The 24,078-nt window shown below is 43.5% G+C and overlaps 1 protein-coding gene across 1 annotated transcript in view; it reads left to right on the top strand.

The window, feature by feature from the left end:
• Nucleotides 1–13,871: 13,871 nt before the first annotated feature.
• Cpa6 (carboxypeptidase A6) overlaps nt 13,872–24,078 on the top strand; it is a 313,792-nt gene continuing 303,585 nt past the window's right edge. The window contains exon 1 of the mRNA XM_041667809.1: nt 13,872–14,105. Coding sequence (XP_041523743.1) covers nt 13,990–14,105 — 116 coding nt within the window. The 5' untranslated portion in view covers nt 13,872–13,989. The remainder of the gene's footprint in view (nt 14,106–24,078) is intronic.

Genomic DNA, 24,078 nt, shown 5'->3' with positions numbered 1-24,078 from the left:
CAGAAAACATGTATGATTAAGAATTATAGATGGAAAATGGCCTTTCTCATAGGGTAGGGAGGGCTATTCTTCTACCAGACGTTATTTTTCATAAGGTAGGGAGGGCTATCCTTCTACCAGAAGTTACTTAGATTTATGTAAAAATAAAAAGGGGCTGGAGAAATGGCCCAGTGGTTGTGAGGACTTAATGATCCAGAGGGCCTTTGTTTGTTCCTTAGCCCCCGCATGGTGGCTCACAACCATCTGTAACTTCAGCTCAGAGGATCTATGCCCTCTTCTGGCCCCCACTGGCACCAGGCACCGTCAGTACACAAACATACATACCAGCAAAATACTCATGCACATAAATAAACACATGGAAAAGACAAAATCACTTACATTGTCAGCATTCATATGATTGAAATTTAATCTATTGAGAGACAAACTTTCAAGTTGCTATAAAGTTTAGCAATCCCATACCGTCCAGCATTCTACTGAGAGGAAGTCTACTGGTCAGTTCTGTCCATTTCAAGTCTTAAGTTTCTCTCTGGAAGACCATATGGAAGGCTGGAGATATTGCTGTGTGGCAGCATGCTCCCCCAGCATGTCCAGGATCCTGTGTTCCATCCTCAGCAGCCCTTGCAAGACAACCCACAAGCTCATGCATGTACGTGGACAAGGGCTTTGTTTGGTTTTGAGTGGGAGGATTTGATAGATTTCTCTTCTGTTATTGTTAGAAATGTTTGGTCCTTGGGGACAAATGGGAGCAGCAGATTGTCTGAAATCATTGTGCGACCCCATTAACATTTTCTCCTCTTTGAGTCACCAGGTCACTTAAGCACTTCCCCTCTGAGCATCTTCCACATCAACACCCTCAGGCTAAGTTTTCTGCAAGCTATGCCATCCTTCCAATTGGTGGTTTCAAAAGTGACCCCATGTTTATTATTTCTGCTCGTTCACAGTAAGTAGAACTAGGAGCCCCAGATCCTGCAATTCTTACATGTGATGTACACGCAATCCTTTAGCTATTGCTTGCCAGTTTATTCTTTGCCCAAAGCCAACACATTGTATTAAATGATTTTATGTTTGTGTTTCATGTTAATCATCACTACATTATGTCCTTCTGTGATAACTTCAAGCTGATTTTTTTCAGTTCACTTTCTGAAAGACTGCAGAAAATTCTCCTGCTATTTTCACCACCACCTCCCCTCTGGTGTACTCGGGCACTGTCCTTTCTGAACTGAGAGAATATTCTCCTTCCTCTGCCTTTCCCATCGTCCATCCGGTATTTCCGGGGGAACCATCACTGGCTTCCCTCAGTCCTGACACTGGGGAAGATTGAGGGGTGGAAGGCGTCTTGTAACCTAACCCAGGCAGGCCTCAAAATTGGGATCCTTCTAAGCCAGGGAATTAGGTTGAGTGTGGTCTGGAAGACCTCATGCAAAGCCTTTTGTGAAATCGGCATACCAAAAACCTGCAGCATAGAGGAAGATTGAAAACAGCCCTCTCTCCAGGCCTGCTATAACCGACATGCTCTAGTACAAGTTCAGAGGGACTCCAGACAGGCTAAGAGTAACATCTTAATAATAAAACACACAATTTATTATCTTAATAATAAAACACACATCCCCGGGTGGAAATTCAAGATGCTAATAGGACAAGCAATCCATGAACATTGAATGATATAGGACTGCCCCTAACAGTTAGAGCATGCTCAGAAAAGCCCAAGCAATACAGAAAAGCAAAAACGAACAAACAGTACCAAAAACACTAGAATATCATAAAAGCCCCTCCCAGCCAACCCTGCACTGTAGGGCCAGTGAGCTGCTATTCGCTCTGGTCTGCTTTTCTCTTGGAAGCACATTTTCTGTAAATGAATCTTTTTGCTTTACTTGCTACTTTGCATGTGCCTTTATCCAAGTCTTTGTTCCAGAACACAAGAACCTAGAGCTTCACTGAAACTGTCCCACAGACACTGGCATTTGCTGATAATCAGTCTTGCCTTAGCCTTCTAAGAGCCTGCATGGTCATGTCACTAGCTGCACTATTTGTTTTATAACAATCTTTTTTCATTTTACACATAAATCCCAGTTCCCTCTCCCTCCCCTCCTCCTGCTCTCCCATCTTCCTTATACCCCACCTCCATCCACTCCCCAGCGAGGGTAAGGCTTCCCATGGGGAGTCAACAAAGTCTAGCACATCACTTGGAGGCAGCATCAAGGCCCTCCCCCGTATATTTAGGCTAAACATGGTGTCCCTCCAAAGAGAATGGGCTCCAAAAAGCCTTTTCAAGCATTAGGGATAAATCCTGGCCCTGCTGCCAGTGGCCTCAGACTCAACCATCCACACAACTGTCAATGAAAGGAAAAATCCTTGTTATAGCTGCAGTTTCTCTCTATCTCGTCTCTTTAGATCCTTTGACTCCCTGTGTATATCTGACCCTTTCCTATCATCCTGTTGTTTCTGCCCTAGTTCCTCCATCACCCCTCCTTTCCCTAAGCAGGTAGGTAGGAGACTGCTCTCCATTTATTTGTTTCATATTAATTCTGTTGACTCTAATAAAGCTTTTTGTCCATTTCTGTCTCCTACTCTTTACATTAAAATACTCATTGTCATAAACATTTCTTCCCTGTTACTAGAAATAGTTTTTTAAATGTACTTTTTTAGTTTTAATTATGTGTGTGATTGTGTCTGTATATAATTATGTGTGTGTGCCTGTGTATGGGTATGATTTCAAATGGTTGGGAGCTGCCTGATGTGGGTGTGGGAACAAAACTCAGGTCCTCTGGAAGAGTGACACATACTTTTTTTTTGTTTTCCAAGACAGGGTTTCTCTGTGTAGCTTTGGGGCCTGTCCTGGCACTGGCTCTATAGACCAGGCTGGCTTTGAACTTACAGAGATAAAGTTGCACAAACTCCTAACCACTACACATCCTCTCCAGTTTCCAGACATCCTTATCTTCTAAGCTTTTCCATCTTTTGTCCTCTACGGTCAAGTGTCAGGCCAGAAGAGAAATCAGAAGGATAACTGGGAGGGCCTGATGGTCCAGGGTCCAGAACTTCCTGCCATTGTCAAGGTCAACAAGGATCAGTAGTTGGAGAGGAGTTTATCCACAGTGTTGGTTACAACAGGGTAAAGAAAATCCCCAAACTCTCTCCATCTTTCTTTTTTCTCTTTTCATCTTTTATTTCCCATATTTGACTATTTTCCCTTTTATTGAAAACAGATTCCTTTCTCACATACTACATCCTGATTACTGTGTTCTCTCCCTCCACTGTTCCCAGTTCCTCCCCACCTCCCCTGACATCTGGGAACACTCCCTTTCTGCCTCTCATTAGAAAGGAATAGCCTTCTAAGAGACAATAAATGAAATAAAATGAAATGAAAACTATCACATCAAAGTTGTACAAGACAATTTAACAGAAGGTAAAGAGCCCAAGAGAAGGCACAAGAATAAGAGACCCACTCATTTGTACATAAGAAGCTCAGAAAACAATAACCTAGAAGCCATAATACACACACACACACACACACACACAACCTGGTACTGACCTAAGGAGGCCCTGTGCATGCTGCTTCAGTCTCTTAGGGTTCATATGAGCCTTGCTCAGTTGATTTAGAGGCCTTGTTCTTCTGGCATCCTTCATCCCATTTGGCTCTTACACTTTTTCCGCCTCCTTTTCCCACAGGGTTCCCTGATACAAGTGTTCCAAACTCTCTCTCTCTCTCTCTCTCTCTCTCTCTCTCTCTCTCTCTCTTCTTTTCTCTCTCGCTCTCTGCATAGTGATTGGCTGTGGATTTCTGGCTAGACTTGACAACTTGACACAAACTATACTCATCTGAGAGGAGGGAACATCACTTGAGAAAATGCCTCCATAATATCAGACTATGGCCTGGCCTGTACACCATTTTCTTAATGAGGGAGGGTCTAGTCACTGTGGGTGGTGCCAACCCTGCAATGGTGGTCCTCGGTTCTATAAGAAAGAAGGCTCAGCAAGCCACAGGAAGCAAGCCAATAAGCAGCACCCCTCCATGGCCTCTGTATCAGCTCCTACCTCCAGGTTCCTGTCCTGCTTGAGTTCCTGTTCTGGCTTCCTTCAGTGATGAACAGTGATGTGAAGTATAAGCTGAATAAACCCTTCCTTTCCCCAGGTTGCTTTGGCCATGGTGTTTCATCACATCAATAGAAACCCTAACTAAGACAATAGATCTCTGGATTTATTCTCATCTGCTGTAGAAGGAAAATGACTGAACAAAACATTAATCTATGAGCAAAACAGGAGTCATTTTGCCACTGTATTTTTTTCAATAAGAACAGTAGTATTTGGTTTTGCCCTAGATGTCTGGGCTGTCTAGTCTCTGGTTCTTGGTCACCCAAGCAGTGTTGGGTATGGGTTCCATCATGTAGAGTGGGCCTTAAATCAAATCAGTTATTGATTGGTTACCACCACAAGATTGTCCCACCATTGGCCTTGCATATCTTGCAGGCAGAACACCACTGTAAATCAAAGAGTTTGTGGTTGGTTTGGTTTCTTTTTTGTAGCATGTAAGGTACTTTCCTGTACCAAAGGCACTAGAACATAGGGGTGAAAGCATTATGTAGGCACAAGCTTGACTTCTCCATGTTCAATGAGTTGTGTAGATGTCTTCAACAATGGAAACTTGCTGTGAGTTTGTGGTGAGCCAACTATTGTCTTGGTTGTTTGGAGATTCCCATGGGAACCTTTTGGCCAACAACTCAATTAGAAGTAACCCAGTTCCTATACTAGAAGTTTTATTTTGTGATAAGAGCTGGCCAGTTGGAGCTCTGTTTCCCCATCTATTATTTGGCAATTTCATTTAGATCACCTTCATAAATGTATGTATTTTAGGAAGCTTCTACTGTATTAGGTTTCCCATTCATTTTGATTGTCTGTCCCCATATTCCCTCCCTCAACCTCCTTCCCCCCTCCATGAGATCATCCTGTTCCAACCCCCTATTCATCCACAATTATCTGTTCTATTTACCTTTCCCAACAAGGTCTATCTGTACTCTATACCTAACCTCTGTGGTTCTGATTATAGATTGCCTATCATTTACTTAACAGTTAACATCCACAGATGAGCAAATACATAGCTTATTTGTCTTTCTGAGTATGGGATACCTCACTCGAGATGAATTTTTCTAATCCCATTTATTTGGTAGCCAATTTCATGATGTCATTTTTTTAATTGCTGAGTAATACTTCATTGTATAAATGCATCACAGTTTCTTTATTCATTCTTCTGTTGAGAAACGTATAGGTTGTTTCCAATTTCTAGCTATTATGAATAGAGCAGAAATGAATATGGACGAGCAAGTGTCTCTGTGGTAGGATGAAACATTCTTTGGGTATATGCCCAAGAGCTATATAGCTGGATCTGGAGGCAGTGAGAGTCTCATCTTCCCAAGGAACCACCACACTGATTTCCACAGCGGCTCCGTGAGTTTACACTCTCACGGCAACAGGGGTGTCCTCTTTACTACACATTCTCACCAGCACGAGCTGTTAACTTGTGTTTTTGATCTTAGCCATTCCATCAGGTGGAAGAAGAAATCTCAAAGTAGATTGATTCTAATTTCTCTGAGGGTTAAGAATGTTCAACATTTCTTTAAGTGTTTCTCAGCCACTTGAGTTTCCTCTATTGAGAATTAACTGTTTAGATCTGTATCCAATTTTGAAATTATATTATTTGCTTTATTTATTTATTTATTTATTTATTTATTTTTGAGTTCTTTGTGTATTTTGGATATTATTCCTCTGTCAGATGTGATGTTGGTAAAAGTGTTTTCCTATCATGCAGGCCATTGTGTTTTGTCCAAATGTTGTATCCTTTATCATGAAAATCTCAGTTTTATGAGGTCCCATTTATTAATTGTTGATCTTAGTACTGGTGCTAACAGTATTCTGTTCAGAAAGTCTTTTTCTGTGCCAGTGTGTTCAAGGCTATTTCCCACTCTCTTCTCTCAGGTTCAGTGTGTATATTTTTATTTTGAGGATTTTGATAGACTTGAGGTTAATTTTTTTGCAGGGTCATAATATGGATCTCTTGGTATTTGTCTACATGTAGTCATCCAATTTGAAGAGAACTTCTTATTGAAGATGCTGTATTTTTCTTCCCAGTATATATTTCTGGCTTCTTTTTCAAAAATCAGTGTTCATATGTGGTGATTTAAATAAGAATGTCCCAGGCTGGAGAGATGGCTCAGTGGTTAAGAGCATTGCCTGCTCTTCCAAAGGTCCTGAGTTCAATTTCTGGCAACCACATGGTGGCTCACAACCATCTGTAATGAGGTCTGGTGCCCCTTTCTGGCCTGCAGATATACACACAGACAGAACACTGTATACATAATCAATAAATAAATATTTAAAATAAATAAATAAATAAGAATGTCCCACTTAGGCTCATATATTTGAATGCTTGACAGGGATTAGAAGGTGTGGCCTGTTGGAGCAGGTGTAACCTTGTTGGAGAAAGTGTCACTGGGAGTGAACTTTGGGGTTTCAAATGTTCAAGTCAGGCCCTGTGTCCCTTTTTTCATGCTCCCTGCAGATCACAATGTAAAACTTTCAGATCCTTCTCCAACACCATGCTGCCTGAGGGCCACCATGCTTCCTGTCATGATGAAAATAAACTAAGCCTCTGAACTGTAAATAAGCCCCAGTTAAATGCTTTCCTTTACAAGAGTTGCCTTGGTCATGGTGTCTCTTCACAGCAATAGAACAATGGCTAAGACAACATAGCTGTGTTGTCTCTTCAAGATCTATAAAAAATTGCACTGGAATTTTGATGGTGATTGCATTGAATCTGTAGATTGCTTTTGGCAGGATGGCCATTTTTACTGTATTAATCATGTCAATCTATGAGCATGGGATCTTTCCATCTTCTCATATCTTCTTCAATTTCTTTGTTCGACTACGTGAAGATGTTATCATACAAGCCTATTGGCTGAGGCTGCTCATTAGTTTCCCAGCTGCCCAGACCCAAAATAATGACACAAGAATTGTATTATTACAATACTGCTTGGCCTATTAGCTCATGATTCTTATTGGCTAGCTCTTATATCTTAAATTAATCCATCTCTATATTTTATATTTTACCATGAGGCTCATGGTTTACTGGCAAGGTTCAGGTGCATCTGTCTCTTGCAGTGGTTACATGGCTTCTCCCTGACTCCACTTTTCTCCTCTATCTTTGCTTGGAATTTCTGCCTTATTCTATTTTGCCCTATGACAGGCCCAAGGGAGCTTCTTTATTAACCAATGATATACAGAGAGAAATCCCACAACACAAGCCTTACACTTTCTTGGTTAGAGTTACTCCAAGATATTTTGTATTATTTGAGGCTAATGTGAAAGGTATTGCTTCCCTGATTTCTTTCCCTGTTTGTCATTTGTGTATAGGAAGGCTACTGATATTTATGAGTTAATGTTGTATCCAGGTACTTTGTGAAAGTGTTTATCAGCTGTAGGAGTTTTATGGTGAATTTTTTAGAATCACTTGATACTATCGTGTTATCTACAAATAAAGATACTTTAACTTCTTCCTTTCCAATGTGTATACCCTTGATCTCCTTCCAGTTGACTTACTGTTCTAATTAATACTTAAAGTACAATACTGAATGGGTATGGAGAGAGCAGACAGCCTTGTCTTGCTCCTGATTTTAGTGGAATTGCTTAGGGTTTCTATGCTTAAGTTGTCTATGGGCTTTCTGTAAACTGCCTTTATTATGTTGAAGTATACCCCTTGTATCCCTTATCTCTCCAGTGCTTTTATCATGTAGAATACTGGGTTTTGTCAAAGGCCCTTTCTTCATCTTTCTTTAGTAGTATTACATTATCTTTATGAAACAAAAGCCAGGAAAGAATCATATTTAGATTTGGTTGCAAGTTTATTGGGTCTATCCTGGGTTAGGGCAGCTCTCCTTGATGCCCAGCTCTCTTATGTCTCCTCTTTAGCATACATATATGCTCCATAGTTACAGAAAGGGCAGTAGGAGAGAAGAAGGAAAACACAAGGAGAAAGAAGAAGAGGGAAGCCAAAGGTAACTGCTGCTTTGATCCTATAGGGAGAGGCCATCACTATCTCCTTATGCTACTGTGCTTTGGTTTTCTCTACACGGTCTATAAAACACTCTTGCAACATAATTACAAGGACCTAAAATATAATAACAGGTCTGTTCACCAATAAGACTTGCTTTTTAAATTGTTCTTCATCAGAGTAAACAAGTTTCTTCGTCTGAGACATGCAGTCTGGACTCTGGATGTGAGACCTTTTGACAGATGCCAGACCCTAAGAACAGTAGGCTGAAATACCAAGGCTCTGTTGGTGAATGTCTGTGGTCCCAGCATGACTGTGGGTACTTTGAAACAGGAAGCTGTACATAGTGTCTGCTCTCAGGAAGTTAAGTTTTCCAGAGCCTTGAATGCCAAAGCCACAATGTTGTTCTTCATCCCGCAGAGGCTTAAGGAAGGGCAGACTCATTGTATGGAGGCTTAAGAAAGGGCAGACTCATACCATGGAGGCTTAAGGGTGGAAAGCTCTGACTTCTCACATGCTCCTCCTGTGTCTGTAAATGCTCTTGTCCCCACCATCTCTCACCCTCTTCATGTCACCGTTCCTATCTCTGTTTGTCTGTCTTCTGTCACACTTTGTTTAAACATCAGAACACCCTAGGAATGTCATTCATACCTGCCACCACAACAGTCTATCACAGGATCTATGATTCATTGCTTTAGAGATCACTGGACTACCAAATGGAATAGTTACACCACATATGTAGTTATTTTTCAGTCCAGCCCTTCCACCAGCACCAACTGCCATAAAATCAGAGACCAGGCTTGTGAAGACATTGATATGGAAGAGGAAAGGTCCAGGCACAGGCCCCAGAAAGCATCAACTTCATAGGCAGGAGAAGACAATATCCCAGATGCCAATGACAAAGGTTTTCAAACAGAGCTTCAGATGTCAGCATCATGGAGAGAAGATAGAGTTGAGTGCTGGCATTCTTGGTTGTAAGCCTAGTCTTTAACAGCTGAACCATCTCTCTAATGTCTATATGTGTATCTTATACTTTTTTCTTTGACTATTTGTTTGTTTGTTTTTTCCTATTCAGGCTTGTTGGTTTTTTATCTCATTTTGTTATTATTTTCTTCTTTTTTAATTTTTGATACTCGTTTTTTTTTTTCTAATGAGACAGAGCAAGAAAAAAATGTGGATTTGAGTGAATAGGGAGGAGAACCGTAATCAGATTATATTGTATGAAATCTATTTTCAATTTGAAAAAAGAATAGAATACTGTACACTTAGAGGTTCTGCCGAGGCTCCAGAATGAGCTTTTGAGCAGCCCTGTGGTAAATAGAGAAGACAAATGGCTTGGGTTAAGTATGGGAGCAAGAGGAATGTTTGGCAAGAGGAAAACTGGGGTGTAGTATGAACTGTGGGCCGCTTCCTGCTGCCTAGAAGGGCTCCCGGCCACCGGCTACCTTTACCAAAAATAATTACACAGAAACTGTATTCTTTTTAACACTGCCTGGCCCATAAGCTCTAGCCTCTTGCTGGCTAACTCTCACATCTTGCTTAACCCATTTCTATTAATGTATGCAGCACCACGAGGTCATGGCTTAAGGGGAAGGATTCTAGTCTGCTTCCATCTCGGAGAGGAGAGCTATGGCGAATGACCTCACTGCCTTCTTCCCAGCATCCTGTTCTGTTTACTCCGCCTACCTAATTTTCTGTCCTATTAAAGGGCCAAGGCAGTTTCTTTATTTAACCAATAAAATCAACACAAAACAGAAGACTCTCGTGGCCAGGCGGTGGTGGCGCACGCCTTTAATCCCAGCACTCGGGAGGCAGAGGCAGGCGGATCTCTGTGAGTTCGAGACCAGCCTGGTCTACAAGAGCTAGTTCCAGGCTCCAAAACCACAGAGAAACCCTGTCTCAAAAAACAAAACAAAACAAAAAAAAACAAAAACAAAAACAACAACAACAAAAAAAAAACAGAAGACTCTCCCATACTGGGGACACGGGCCAAAGCAGTGTTACAGGGGTTCTTAGGGTCTCAAGCTGGCCCTACAGCTCAGCTACCCTTCCCCAGCTGGCCAAAGAAACAAGGAATGATGAATAGCAAATAAAGACTTCTTCAGTGTGACCTTATCAGAAAAAAATAAAAGGAGTCCCAGAGACCCCCAAGTTCAGATTCAGGATCCTGACACAAGGTTTAAGTTTGAACAGAGGACAGGAGTTATGAATAACTGAGCAGTTCTTGTCACCATGTGGCCCTGTCCATTTCCAATTCATAATTCCAGTCTCTCTTACAAGGTGGGGTCTGCCTGGCTCCTCCTCTGGCTGCCACCAGGCTTCGACCCTTTCCTTCTCTCAACAAGAGATTCCTGGGGAAATTTGTTTCAGTAGTCTGATAGCTAAACAGGTGGGTTGTAATGTACCTTTAAATATCTTCATTTCTACTGGGTTAGGATCAAAAGGGAACCTGGTGGGACTGAAGATGGGTGGGAGGGCATCATTTGCAACTTATTGGTGAGGGCAGCTTCAGAACGTTCCTCAAACAACTGTGGAGATTCTCAAGGCAGCACCTAGCTTCACATGCACCCATTGTCACCCATTGAAGAATGCCTGAAAGTCTTAGAAGAGATGGATGAACAATGGGTGTGTGACAACTAGACCTTGAATGAAGACCAGAAAACCAACTGAATGGCAGGTGGCTACACTACAGAATCCAACCACTTTGTTGTCTTCTGGTGTTTAGCAAAATAAATCTACCTGCTTTTACAGATACCCTTAAGAAAATGCTTGGAAAATATCTCCTCTGCCCTCCTCACCTCTACCATCACCCAGTCTCAAATCTGAAAAGACGTTCAAATTTATCTAATGACCAATAATAGATCCAAAGCAAGGGGCATCTTCCTTTCCCAAATGTAGTTTCCTTTCTTTCTTTGCATGGCAATTTTTCCTTTTAATAAAGTTTCTTCTTCCACTAAAATATGACAGAGGCCTAGACAATAAATAGCATTTCTCATCTTACCACTTCCAAATCCTCAACGAGTTTAATAATCCACCCCCTCTTGGTGGCTTAAAAATGGAGCTTTTATCTGTGAATCTAGAGCCCTGTTCTCTTCTCCTCCCTCTTGCTAAATGGACTCCATTTATCACTCATTTTATTGGTGCTTCTCTACCCTAAGAGAAGCTTGATCAGATAACCTGGGCCTTAAGAAAGCAAGGGAGGACTGCTAGGAATGCCTTCCATTGTTTGAGAAGCTCTCTTTGATCTGCAATTTTTAGTAAGGTTACAGGATGTCTCCTGGGTCCCTGCAGTTTTTGGATGCTCCAGGGAATGGTTCCCTTGGTCTCAGAGGCTAGCAAGCCCTGTGCAGAACATGTTTTCTGGATCTGGTCCTGAGGAATGGTTTAAAGATGAGTTTAATCCTTGGTCAGACACTGAACATTCCTAGTTTAATGCTGTGATATAATATGACAGATTTACGTGTGCTTCTGACATAATGAAATGCAGAGTGATGGGGTGTTTTATTTACACTGTAACCTCTCATTTTAACAGGTCACTGGCTTCGTATAGGCTTTCTTGGCCTCATCAAAAAAAGTCCCAAGTACTGCTAGAAACGCCAGCCCCCTCCACCATACTGCAAGGACCAAAGTGCTAGGTCCTGAAGTCCAGAAGGGAAAAAAAAGAATATAAACAAACAAATAATACCAAGAGACCCAGAGATCTAAGGAACTGCCAGTGCCCAAATTCATCTCGGATGCCTGAGTGATCTCGCCTCTACCTGGACACAGGACTTGCAGAACAAATGCTTATTGGGTGACTCTCTTTCCAGGTTCGTCATTCACTCACCAAACATTGTCAATCATTCATTCCTTCAGGGAATGTTGTTTGGCTCCACTAAGGTGCATGCGGTTTTCTTCATACGACAAACTGGATATAACTTTGTACTTAAGGAAATGGGCAGTTTTGTGAATCAAGCAGATAAAATTTGATTCAACAGAGAGGGCCCCATAGCAGAATGCCCTGGTTTTAGGGAATGGGGCACAAAGAAAAGATTAATTAATTCAGGGAGATTTTGAAAATGTCAGGGAATCATTTTAAAGGTAAACCATCTTGGCTGCCATGAACGTGAAGTTGACCCTAACAGAGGGGCGTTCAGCAGTTCTGGAAACTTGGAAAGAGTGTGAGTGAGCTGAGTGAATTAAGGAGACTTTAGCCGAATCTCCATCAGCCCTCTCTCCCCAGCCCTCTCTCCCCTAGCCCTCTCCCCAGTCCTCTCTCCCCAGTCCTCTCTCCCCTAGCCCACTCTTTTCCAGCCCACCCTCTTCTAGAATAGCACCAGTACTTGTACAAAGGTTACAGGTTGCATCTTAGCATCTCCAGAGCTAGCACAAAGCATTCCCACAACACGGGGTTTCTGTGTGAGTAGAAGCATGTAAAGAATGTCCAGAACCAGGTCCCTTGCTACAACCATGGGGAATTTGCAGCAGGAAATGGTTTGCTCCAAGGTGTCCTGATTTGTATCTCCTACCCCCATCACAGTCTAGAGAGAGAAGGAAAACAGGGCTCATACTAAATTCAAGGCTTGCTGTTACTTAAAGTGTGGCTAAGGGGTCGCCACATGAGCGCCACCTTGAGACACCTTAAGAAAGCAGAATTTCCCATTTCAGCAGCAACCCTGCCTCAGAATGAATCCGATTCGGTGTCACAAGATCCCTAGGTATTTTTTATGCATTGGAAGTTTGAAAAGCTACTGGGGCTGGGGCTGAGGCTGTGACTGGGGAGGGAGTACATACAAGCCTTCAATCCCAGCACTAGTGAAGCAGAGGCGAGCAGATCTTTGTGAGTTCAAGGCCAGCCTGGTCTACAAAGTGAGTTCCAGGACAGCCAGAGCTATACAGAGAAATCCTGTCTCCAAAAAAATTTTAAGAAAAGTTTGAAAATCCCTCCTCTAGAAACAGCCTCTGGATGTTTGGAGGTTGGAAACTCTGAAGGAGTTTGCTATTGTGTGCAGAAACACTCACCAGCTGTACCTGTCTCCACCCATGCCTCTCAACACTGGGATTACAGACTCGTACCCTGGGGAATGGCCTCCACACAGATGTTGGAGAGCTGGACCTAAGTCCTCCTGCTTACCCAGGAGGCACTTCCTTCTTCGAGCCATCTCCCTAGCTATGGAGAAGCGTTTTCAGTGACAGATCCCATCCTTCGGGATTTTGATTGAAATGTTCCGCCTCTCTAAATGATTCCAAATGCGCAGCCGATGTCATACAGCCCCAGGAGGCCTCCTAATCCTTTGAGAGACTGTACCATAGCCACAGATCCTGGCTCTGCCAGTGCAGAATGAATGCTGAGAGCTCCTTGCAGCCTGACGAAAAAGTCTCTCGTTGCCCCAGGTACCGCTACAAGCCAGAACGAAGCCAGCTTCTCCCATCCAGGTGCCTAAGCCTCCTCCTGGACACGTGTTCGCTGTAGCCCTTCACTGTGGGTTTTAATGCTGGGAACCCATGTGGAAATCTGCTGCGGCAGAGCAAAACATTAAGCGTGGCGTGTTCTCTGCCAGCTATAAAGGTAGCAGAGGAAGAAGGGTTGTACAAAAGACTTAGTGATCTCCAGCAGGCAAACAGACAAACCAAAACCAGAGAAGGGTTCCCCCCAGGCAGTAGCACCCTGCAAAGCGAGCCTGTGAGTCAGCTCAGGGAGGCCCAGCCCCTTCAGGAGAGCCTGATTTAGGATCAGCGCCTGCTCCCAGGCTGGGCTGGGCTGCGTCTCCTCCCAAGACCTACTCTTGAGAGCAGCTCCCCTTCTCCCTGGCTGCCTAAAGTGTCACATTTTGCTCAATCCCAAGCTCTCTCGCCCACCCCCTTCCTAGACAGCTTGCCAGTGAACAGGGGCTGTTGTAACCCACCTCCCAGCCTCTTCCTTTGGAGACTGCTGTTTAGCAACTTTCAAGTACTCTTATTGCAAAGGTATGAAGTTCCTCGGGAAGCCCAGCAGCCACACAGCTGCTTCTCTGCCTCTTTGCTGGCTCCTTTTGAAGATTCTGCCGCTGGGAGACTGTCACCCTTATGACAACCGCTATGCTGGGTAAGTGGAGGCAACTTCCTGTCCTGCGAGGCTTTTATTTGTTTGTGGGGTTGTTTAGCTCCCATATGCCTCACCGCTTTGTTGTTGTTTGTGGTTTCTGTGCGATTCTGAAGGCTTTTATACCCTCTCCCCCCATAAAATGTGTATACAGCATCCAGCATTTCGGTTCAGTGGACTGAGAAAGCCCAGTAGGCAAGAGTCTGGCTAGATACTGTTTAGAGTGTCCCAGCCCCAGCTGTGGCCTCAGAATTCAATGCCAAAGTGTCCTGGGGTGCCCTGGCCAGTATCTGCCTTGGTTGATGCTCAGTGTAAAGGATACTTTGTACCACGTGAAGTATGACCTGAAAATTAAGCAGTCTCCTTTAGAATTGTGCGTACCAGCAGTGGGCTGAAATTCACCTGTGACTGATTTAAGAACTAAATATGTTTGATCGTTTTTTCTTGGTTTCCTAGGGTATAGTGGACAATGAGGACTACTGAGAACTCAAGAACAATGGCAATGGGTTTTTGATCCTACTGCATGTACTGGCTTTGGGGGAGCCTAGGCAGTTTGGATGCTCACCTTACTAGACCTGGATGGAGGTGGGTGGTCCTTGGACTTCCCACAGGGCAGGGAACCCTGATGGCTCTTTGGGCTGACAAGGGAGGGGGACTTGATTGGGGGAGGGGGAGGGAAATGGGAGGCGGCGGCGGGGAAGAGACAGAAATCTTTAATAAATAAATTTTAAAAAAAAGAACTAAATATGGTTTTTAAAACTATTCCAGAGTGATTGTTAAATATTTCAGATCTGGACAGCTCAAATAATTCAACACAAAATAAGCAGATTTTTTTTTAAAGGCAGAATAAAAGTAGTCAACTATAAAGTTGCCAGTATTTTTGAGAAGGAGAGATGGGAAGAAGAGAGTGACTTTCTCCTCTGGATAGGATAGCTGTGTCTGAGATGACGATCAGGGGAGGCACAGAGCTGGGACTGGAGAAGTGTACTGATGTGTGCGTTTTTATGATCCTCAAGGCTTGCTGAGGTACAGACAGCGTGTGTTTGGCTCAGATTTGCAGAAGTCTGTTCTTTGAATCTGGAAGTTATAGAGTGCTGGCATTTCAGAGAGAAACCAACTTCTAGTCCCGTTGCTTAAAGCCGAGGAGGGGCAGCGGTGTCCCCTCTCTCTAAACTGTACCCCTCAGTTGTCTCCAGTGAAAAAAGCTTAGCATCCCAAAGAACAGTTGCTTGGATTCAGAATAGTGTGGGGAGTCTGTGAGAACCTGGAACACAGAACTGTGAATCATGCTCCCCTTTCTCTCTCCAGGGACCTGGACGTGGCTTTTATTTAGTGATCTTCCAAATACAGGATCTACACGGAGACATTCACAAGCATGTTCTTAAGTGGGGAGAATGAGGGATAGGGGGAGGCATTTGGTGAGATAGAGGTGGGAATATAACCTTCAAATTTCCCACCTGTGATTATTTTCTCCCGGGACACAGAAGGGCATTTACATTCAAGGGGTTCTTTCTAGTCTCCTGCTTAGGAAGGCCCAGGCTTTGCCTCCTGTAGTTTGTCTGGTGCACACAACACTCGTTAGAGATGGGGACAAAGAAGTCCCTGGTAATGACCCGTCCACAGTCACACTCCTCCGGTGGAGGAGCTAATCTGACCCTTTGGCTGATGTCAGACCAGACGATAAATATATATCACCAACTTACATGTGCTTCGAGTGATACAGGCGCTCACCCCTCCACTCAGCCGTGGCTCTGTTCATAATGACTCCAGGGCATGGCGATCATCAATAATAAGTCACCAGGCCTGCGTCAGCCGAGCAGGTGTGCATCCTCTCCGGAGCACCACTGGGTGGAGAAGAATGAGGCCAACAACACCTTTTCCAGGCAAACTTTCTAGCAAATGCAGCCACTCCTGGGGGCAACAGTCCTGCCTCCTCTCCTGCTGTGCACTGAAGGTAGCAATAGCCATTTCTCTTAGGCTGCAACATAATAAGATAGTCCCGGATGTATAAATTACCAGATACCTGAAAAAACTCCGAGAAGCTGAAGGATTGCTCACTACCTGTCCATCATAACAGAAGCCTAAGGCCTCTTGAAAATCAGAACTACTTCTGAGATTTTTACCATGGAAAATTTAACTCGCCTTCAAGAGACAGAAGTCATCCTCTCATTACCAAGGACAAATGCTACTCAGATTTGGGAAGGCTTTGCTTTGTTCACTTAGGAACCACTCTGTGCATGTTTAGCTCTTTAGGGATCAAGAACCTGGTAGGACAACAGGGTTAAACACCATCCAGCATTGTCTCTGTCTCTGCCTATTTAGCACAATAGTAAGCTGCCCAGTTGTTAGCCCTTCATAGGTTTTGCTGATTTTCTTGTTAATAATTATGGGCCAACCTTTTTCCTTGCATTCTGGTAAAGAAATTTGGCAGGTCTTGCCCAAATACAGCACTCCATGACTGTCACCTGCAGGAAGGCCCCTGAGCACAAATAGAAATGGGAACGTTCAGGAAAAACAGCGCGCCCTTCAGAGCTGCTAATGAACATCTTCAGGGCCTCTCTATACAAACAACGGTAGAGCACAGCCAATGTGTGTAATAGAGGCTTCCTCTAAGTGTCTCAGGAAATAAGTTTTAAAATGAGTTGGAGAAGCTACAAGCCCACAGGGAGAATGTGAAGACAGAGAGGGAGTCCTGTTTTCGGTAGCTGTTTCAGATCAGACAGCCACGAAGGAGGTTTAAAAAGACAGGTGAGAACAACAATTTGATTTCCAACAATATTACTCTACCACGGCCCAGCTAGTGGAGGACTGCAGGGGCTGCAACGCCAAGTCAGACATTCTCGTGGTAATCAAGGGGAACTCGGTAAACCGGCAATGCTACTCCGTTTTGTCTTCTTTCCCTTCGTCTTGTTTTCCTGGAAGGACCTAATTATTTGCTGTCCTGTGAGGTAGGGCAGACAATGCTCTGCAACACTGAAGCCTAGGAGCCAAGTGCAGGATGTCATGAATCTGAGAGTTCCGTCTGCAGTGGTGGTTGAACCTTTTCAATCAGAGAAGACTTTGAAGTCTCCGCTTCTCTAGAACTGGTCAGTATGGCCAGGACAGTCCCATTTGCGCCTACTGTTCTGACGTATTATATGACAATGCCCTCTTTGAGTCAGAGAAGAGTCCCCATGGACAGTATCTCATGTGTGGGACACTTTTGTTCTTACGCCATTGGCTGCTTTAACGAGGTCACCTGCATTCCTCTCAGCTACCTTCTTTTTCCATTTCCAAAGAACAAATTTGTCTGTGATTATCCCATTCCAGTGAAAAGCGCATCATTTGTTCCTTTTTATCCCTGGGAATGGATCCCAGTTACTTCAGAACCAGTTTACCTCAATCTGGGGTAAGCGCCTCCCAACCCGTGTGCCTCTAGTCCTTTCTCATACTGATGATCTTACTAAAATGACATGTGTGTTATTCTTTTGCTCAAACATTGACTTTGGCTCTCTGACGCTACCTTGGTCAAATCCAGATTTCTCTGCCTGGCTCTCACGGCATCTATAATGGGTCTGCCTCTGTTCTACTCTTCCTTGTCCATAAGACCCACCCACCTCTAACCAAAAATTAGAGTTACTCTGCAGGCTTCTAGCCACCGAAGCAGGCAGACCAGAAGCCTAAGGCAAAGAGCAGTGCTCCCAGCTCATGGATGACAGAAATGTGCTGTCTGTGTGTCTGGGACATTAGAAAGCACACGTGGCAAGTCAGTCGTATTTTGATACGTATTTTGATTTTGAACCAGTCCCCCCAGTACCTTCCGGAAGCTCCTTTACTCTTTCCTTCTGCTAATGGTAGAGTATTCTTAGTTTTCCTTGTGTGCTGGCTCCAAGCAGGGCCCTGAAGAGCTGCGTGTTTATCAGCTCGTATAGCCAAGGCTTTCCTCACTGCAGTATACTGTGTGTTAGGGCTTTGTGCTTTGCTTACTAAAGATGCACAGGCTGCAGCTCTCTATGCTTCTGAGCCAGCCGTTCTCAGCCTGGGAGTTGTGGCCCACACGGCAGTCCCCTATCAGAGAGCCTGCATATCAGATTTTCCTTATAACAATAGCAAAATACATTCATGAAGTAGCAATGAAAGCAATTTTATGATTGTGGGTCACCGCAGCATGACAAAACTGTATTAAGGGGTTGTCTGCGTTAGGAAGGTGGAGAAGCACTGTTGTGAACTGAACTCACAGGCAGTCTATGAGGCAAGGTTCTCTCTCAGTGCACCCAGTTAGTGGAAAGAGGAATGTTCCCACTACTCCTGAGCCACGTTCTCCTCAGAGCCCAGTCTGGTAATGGATTCTTTATTTTATGGCACCAGGATGTATTCCGGGTGATGGCAATGACCTATAATCCCCTCACCTCTTCTGCTAATGCTTCATCACGTCACAGTTTCGACTGGCCACAAACACACCTGCGGTACTTCTCTGTCTTCACACAGAATTATAAGAGGGCGTGGAACAACGGCAGAGAAAATGGAAGTCAACTTGGTGACTTGCTTTTTAGACACTTCATTGTGATCAATCAGTAGGTAACCAGTGTACCGGGTTAGAATTTGCTCTGCTGAGTCTATGGCATCCCATTATGTCAGAGGCATCTGCTTTTTCATGGTAAAATGGGTGGCGAAAGGGAAAGTTGCAGGAGTAAGGTCTGGTTACTGTTAAAAATTCTCTAAAAATTGATTTCATTGCATGATGAAATAAACTTCTAAATAGTTTCCTTCAACAAAATCACCATCTTTGCCTTTTTTCAATATTTTTTAAAGATTTATTTATTATATATACACTGTTGTGCCTGCATGCCAGAAGAGAACACCAGATTTCATTACAGATGGTTATGAGCCATCATGTGGTTGCTGGAAATTGAACTCAGGACCCCCTAGAAGAGCAGCCAGTGCTCTTAAACTCTGAGCCATCTCGCCAGCCCATATTTTTAAATGGTAAAACATTTTCTTTTAATATCTATTTTTAGTATATCATTAGGTTGCCTTACTTTTGTTTGTTTGTTGTTGCTATAGCAAAGATCCCCTACCCTTAATAACCTAATACATTCATTTTTTCACTCAAATAAAAATTCAGAACAGCTATGGCTAGTTGGCTATGACAGAAGTCCAGGTCCCCAAGGTGCTGCAGCTTGACCTGATCAACACCTAACTCCCAAATGTGGTCCCGAAAGGAAGCTTTCCTATCATAGTTCAGCCAATAGGAGAGGAGAAAGGAAGACCAAAGGTCAGAAGAGAAGTTTGACCTCGGCCCCCTATAGATGAGCATTGAGCAGATGGTTTAGGTACAAGCAAGGGTGTGTGAAGCATTGTCATTAGTTGGAGGCCAGAGCTACAAATGCTTGCTGAGGGACACTGGTGAGTTTCCAGTGATCTCACTGACACCCCATGACCACAGCCCATTCTCCCTTCAACGTGGTTCTCTAAATGCAGAGTTTCACACTTTAAATTGATTGAAAATACATAGTTTTATTTTACAAATGCTCTTTCCAAGTCATAGAATGTCAGAACAAAAGGATACAGAAAAAAAAATAGCCCAATCTTCCTGTGTGAAATTGGAGCAAGCAGAACTCCACCAGGATAAAGGGGTAAGCAGAGCTAGGGAGGGATTAGACTAAAACCCAGGTCAGTGAGCTCTCAGCGTTCCTCACACTTGATACTGTAGTGTTGGGTGGCTCTAAAAGTCATCGGAACCCTTCCTACCTCCTTGAATTGCTGGGGAGGAAGTCATATGTTTTGGCAAAGCTGGGGAATATTTCAAAGGAGGGAATATTTCATTTCTGTAAATATTTTTAAGGTGTCTGCCTGTTGCTAGTCTCAGACCATGGAGATGAAAGAGCAGTTCATGCACGCTACATAATGAGTAACATTAGCAGATAAACAAGGAATTAGAGTCCCCATCCCCTCAGAGAAAATTATTTGTGCCTGGTAAGTGCACGAGAGGGTCACCTAACCCAGACTGAAGGATGGAGAGGGGGTCAAAGTCAGTTTCTCAACTGTGACATATTTCTCGAAAGACAAACAGAAATTTGAGTGGATTATTGAATGTAGGAGGTTTGTTGCCTTTCCCTTTTAAATCGTTGGTACTGGAAGGTATGGCCTCATCTCTGTCATAAAAGAAAAACAAAGCTCACAAGTAGAAAATTGAGGAAGGCTTTCCAGGCACAGGGGCTACTTCATTTCAAAAAGCTCCGGGAAAGCCCAGTGAGGTCTAGATAATCAGAGTTATATTGCTTCTCTTGCTGAAGATGAAGGTGTGAGAGTAACGTATTTTGTCATCTGTTGATCATAATTCTAATCTCACCTAAAGTCATAGAATATTAATATATTTTCAGGGAATTCAGACAAAGTTTTAAAAGGAAGTTCTCTCTGGATTCCCTGAGAAGGGAAGATAAAAAAGCCAGGTGGTTCTCCACAAGACAACTGAATAGTAACTTTATATTATGAGGTTTCTGCAGTTACACACAGAGGGAGATGGGGGCCTGTTAAAGAACCATTCAAGACGTAGAACTGTTACAATTAGGTAATTAGATAGATAAAAGAAGGATAAATGATTCATACTCAAGATTGTATAACTGAACCAAAATCGTTACAGAGAAGTTAAACATTTTTTTTAGATGTGTGCAACTAAAGATGCCTATTTTAAGCCCAGTTGGATATATGGGTCTGAAACTAGAGAGAGAGACAGAGACAGAGAGACACATAGATAGAGACAGAGATAGGGAGAAAGAGAGGCAGAGAGAGATGTAGAAAAATAAAGAGACAGGGAGAAAGACAGAGAGAGGGAAGGAGGCAGAGACAGACAGAGAGAGAGGGGGAGAGACACATAGACACACAGACACACATACACAGAGACAGACACACATACAGAGGAGGACACAGACAGACACACACACAGAGACAGATAGACATGCACACAGAGACACACACACACATACAGGGAGACATACACACACAGAGGAGGAGACAGACGGACACACAGAGGGAGAGACATACACAGAGACACACACACATACACAGATACAGACACACACAGAGGAGGAGACAGACAGGCCAGACACACACACACAGAGAGAGAGAGAGAGAGAGAGAGAGAGAGAGAGAGAGAGAGAGAGAGAGGGAAAGAGAGAGAGAGAGAGAGAGAGAGAGAGAGAGAGAGAGAAACACATACACAGACACACACAAAGAGACAGAAACACACAGAGAGACACGGAGATACTAAGAAATAAACTGTACTAAATGATATGCAAGAAGATATCTAATCATCAGGTAGAGCACCCAGAAAGAGTGCATTGACATGAAAAGAGAAGACAGCCAAAAACTAGGGGAAATGTCAGAGAAGAAGCTAATAGAAAGGAAGAAATGCAGAAAATAATGATTAAAGGAAAAGAATATTAAAAAGAAAGAGAGGCCAGTTACTTCAGTTATTGCCAGCTGGTACCTGCTGGTTGCCATAAAGGTAATCAGGTGTGATGTCATCAAAGATACTTTTGGCCAAAGGATGGCTGAGAAACCGGAGCACATTGAAGACTGGATGGAAGCTGAAAAATTAGCACTGAGTGTGGATGATAGTTTCAGGTAGCTTATCCGTGAAAGGAAGGTGGTCACAGGGATGAGGAATTGAAACCTCACATGGAAGGAGAGGTTTGCTGTTCTGTTTTTATTTAAGGAAGGTACAGTATGCTCTTGTCTCATGCCGGGAGGTATGAAGAATGAGAGACGGTAAGTGAAGAAGAGGCAAAGAGAATGGGATGGGATGGGACCTCCATGAGAAAGAATACTGTTGTCCCTTCCTTTCTCTACAAATTAGGGGGTGGTGTCCTATTCCATGACAGCAGAATGAACAGAAACCTGAATAAAGGCTCTGGATGTTCCTGGGGGAAATGACCCAAACCCTTTAGAAGGATCACCAGTGACGGTGAAGACGATAGTTCACAATAGAACCATCTCCAGCTCATTAATTTCTTCTGAGTAGTTCATGTAACTTTGTGTGACAAGCAACACTACCCGTAACCTATCACTGTGCCTATTGCGTCTTCTCAGATGGATAAGGATGTGTGTTTAACACACCTGTATGAGGTGACAATGAAAGTCAAACAAGAGCGTAGCCTCCAGTTGGGTCATAACACGCTCTCTGTGGTTTGTCTCTCCTGTTGATTTCTCCACATGCCCCCACCCTGGATTTTTAAGTTACTATAGACTTAGCTTGCCTGCAAAGAGAGGAGATTTTCAGAGTGTTACACATCTATTCCAGATACAAACCTAGTTTATGTTTGCACACGCGGAATCTTCAGCCTTTTGCATGTGTGGCCTCAATGGCCGTATTTCCGTTTGACCTACTTGCCTTCTAGGATTTCTGTATGTTATCCAACTAATGTATGACTCAGAGAAGTGTCTACTGCGTTCCTTATGGTTTTACAGATTTGTAAAATATGGCTTTATCCTATCCATCATGACCGTCTGGGATGTCTGATGGTGTAATAACAGCACATCTCACACCAAAATCCCTAAATATCCTGGAGACTGGACGCCTTTGAGCGCTACCAGGATAGCTGGTTCTTTAGCGCTGATGGAATATTTTATCAGCTAGTGTCTAAGCACTTAGCTTATGGGTAAGTAAAGAAAAGGATGTAGGAGAACCCAATTCTCCTAAGTTTTCAGACCTCTGTAATGTACGGAGAGATGACAATGAGTAACAATTAGGAAATCAATCTAATTACAAATTTAAAAACACCTGAGAACTTTTGTGCATTGTGGCTTTTCCCCTAAAATGAGAATGTTTTTTCTTTGCCCATAAAGACCTGGTTGGCTGATAGTGTGTTATCCACATCCACTCTAAATGTCTCCAGTTACTCCCACCCTTCCCAGTATTGTACTTCTTTGGTAGTTACTTTTCTTGTTGTTCCAACAAAATACATAACAAAAGCAGCTTAAGGAACAAAAGGTTTGTTCTGGCTCCAGTTTGAGGTTATAACACATTCTGGCAGGGACAGCATGGATGTGGCAGCAAACGAAGCTGGCCACACGATGTCCCCAGCAGTATCAGAGGCAGGGGAGTGCTGTGTGCTTGCTTTCTTCCCTTTATCCTTTCTATACAATCTAGAATCCCATTCCAGAGGTCAGTGCTATGCTCATTTCCAGTGGATCCTCCTTACTCGGTTAAATATCTGGAAATGCCTGCTCACATACCCAGAGGCATGTTGTCAATGGAAATTAACTTACGTTTTTCCATTTCTGACCCCCAACATTTACTAATAAAGGGAAAGAAAGAGAGGGAGTCGGAGAGGGAAGCAGACAAGGAGGAGACACGTATAAACAAGGAATGGGAATGTCAGTGTATTAGGTCAGTGGGTGCTCTTGACTGACAAGATGGAGGGCCACAGCATCTGCCCTGTGTCACCTCACTCCCATGCTTCCCGCTACAAGCTCTAAAGGCTTCTTATCGCTTCTCTTCCTTCCAGGCATCTCTCATTCTTTCTGTCAGCATTACTGATAGACAGCCTGCACATTACAGGTTGATTTAAGGTCCAGGAGTCTTAGACCAAATCTGAGATACTAAAAAAGAGCCCTGCTTCAGGTACTCGTGAATAAAACAAAGTCTCGTGGGGGATTTACATTCTAAAAGGATGATTGAAAATTAATAAACCACGGTGTTAAGTTCTGATAAGGGCTGTGGAGAGAGATAAAGTGCAGAAGGGGGGATAAAGACTGTTAGGAGAGTCGATGGGAGGAATAAAGAAGGCAACCAGGAGTAATACTGCCAAAGAGAGAAGTTTCTAGATATAAGAAAGTGTCGAGCTGAGAGTCCCTGTGCAGGACCTTGAACAGTGTCCTTGCCAGTCAGCAGCATCACCTGGGAACACATTAGAAAGGGAAGATCTCAGTTTGGAAACCTTCTCTCCAGCAAGGAGTGCGGGGAGTGGGGCCCAGCAACCTGCACCTTAAATAG

The sequence above is a fragment of the Microtus oregoni genome, unplaced genomic scaffold, assembly GCF_018167655.1.
Source record: "Microtus oregoni isolate MIOR12 unplaced genomic scaffold, Mior012 000017F_ref0000208, whole genome shotgun sequence".
In the NCBI taxonomy this organism is placed as follows: domain Eukaryota; kingdom Metazoa; phylum Chordata; class Mammalia; order Rodentia; family Cricetidae; genus Microtus; species Microtus oregoni.
The sequence above is the reverse complement of the archived record's forward strand: the minus strand, read 5'-3'. Positions and strand labels throughout refer to the sequence as shown.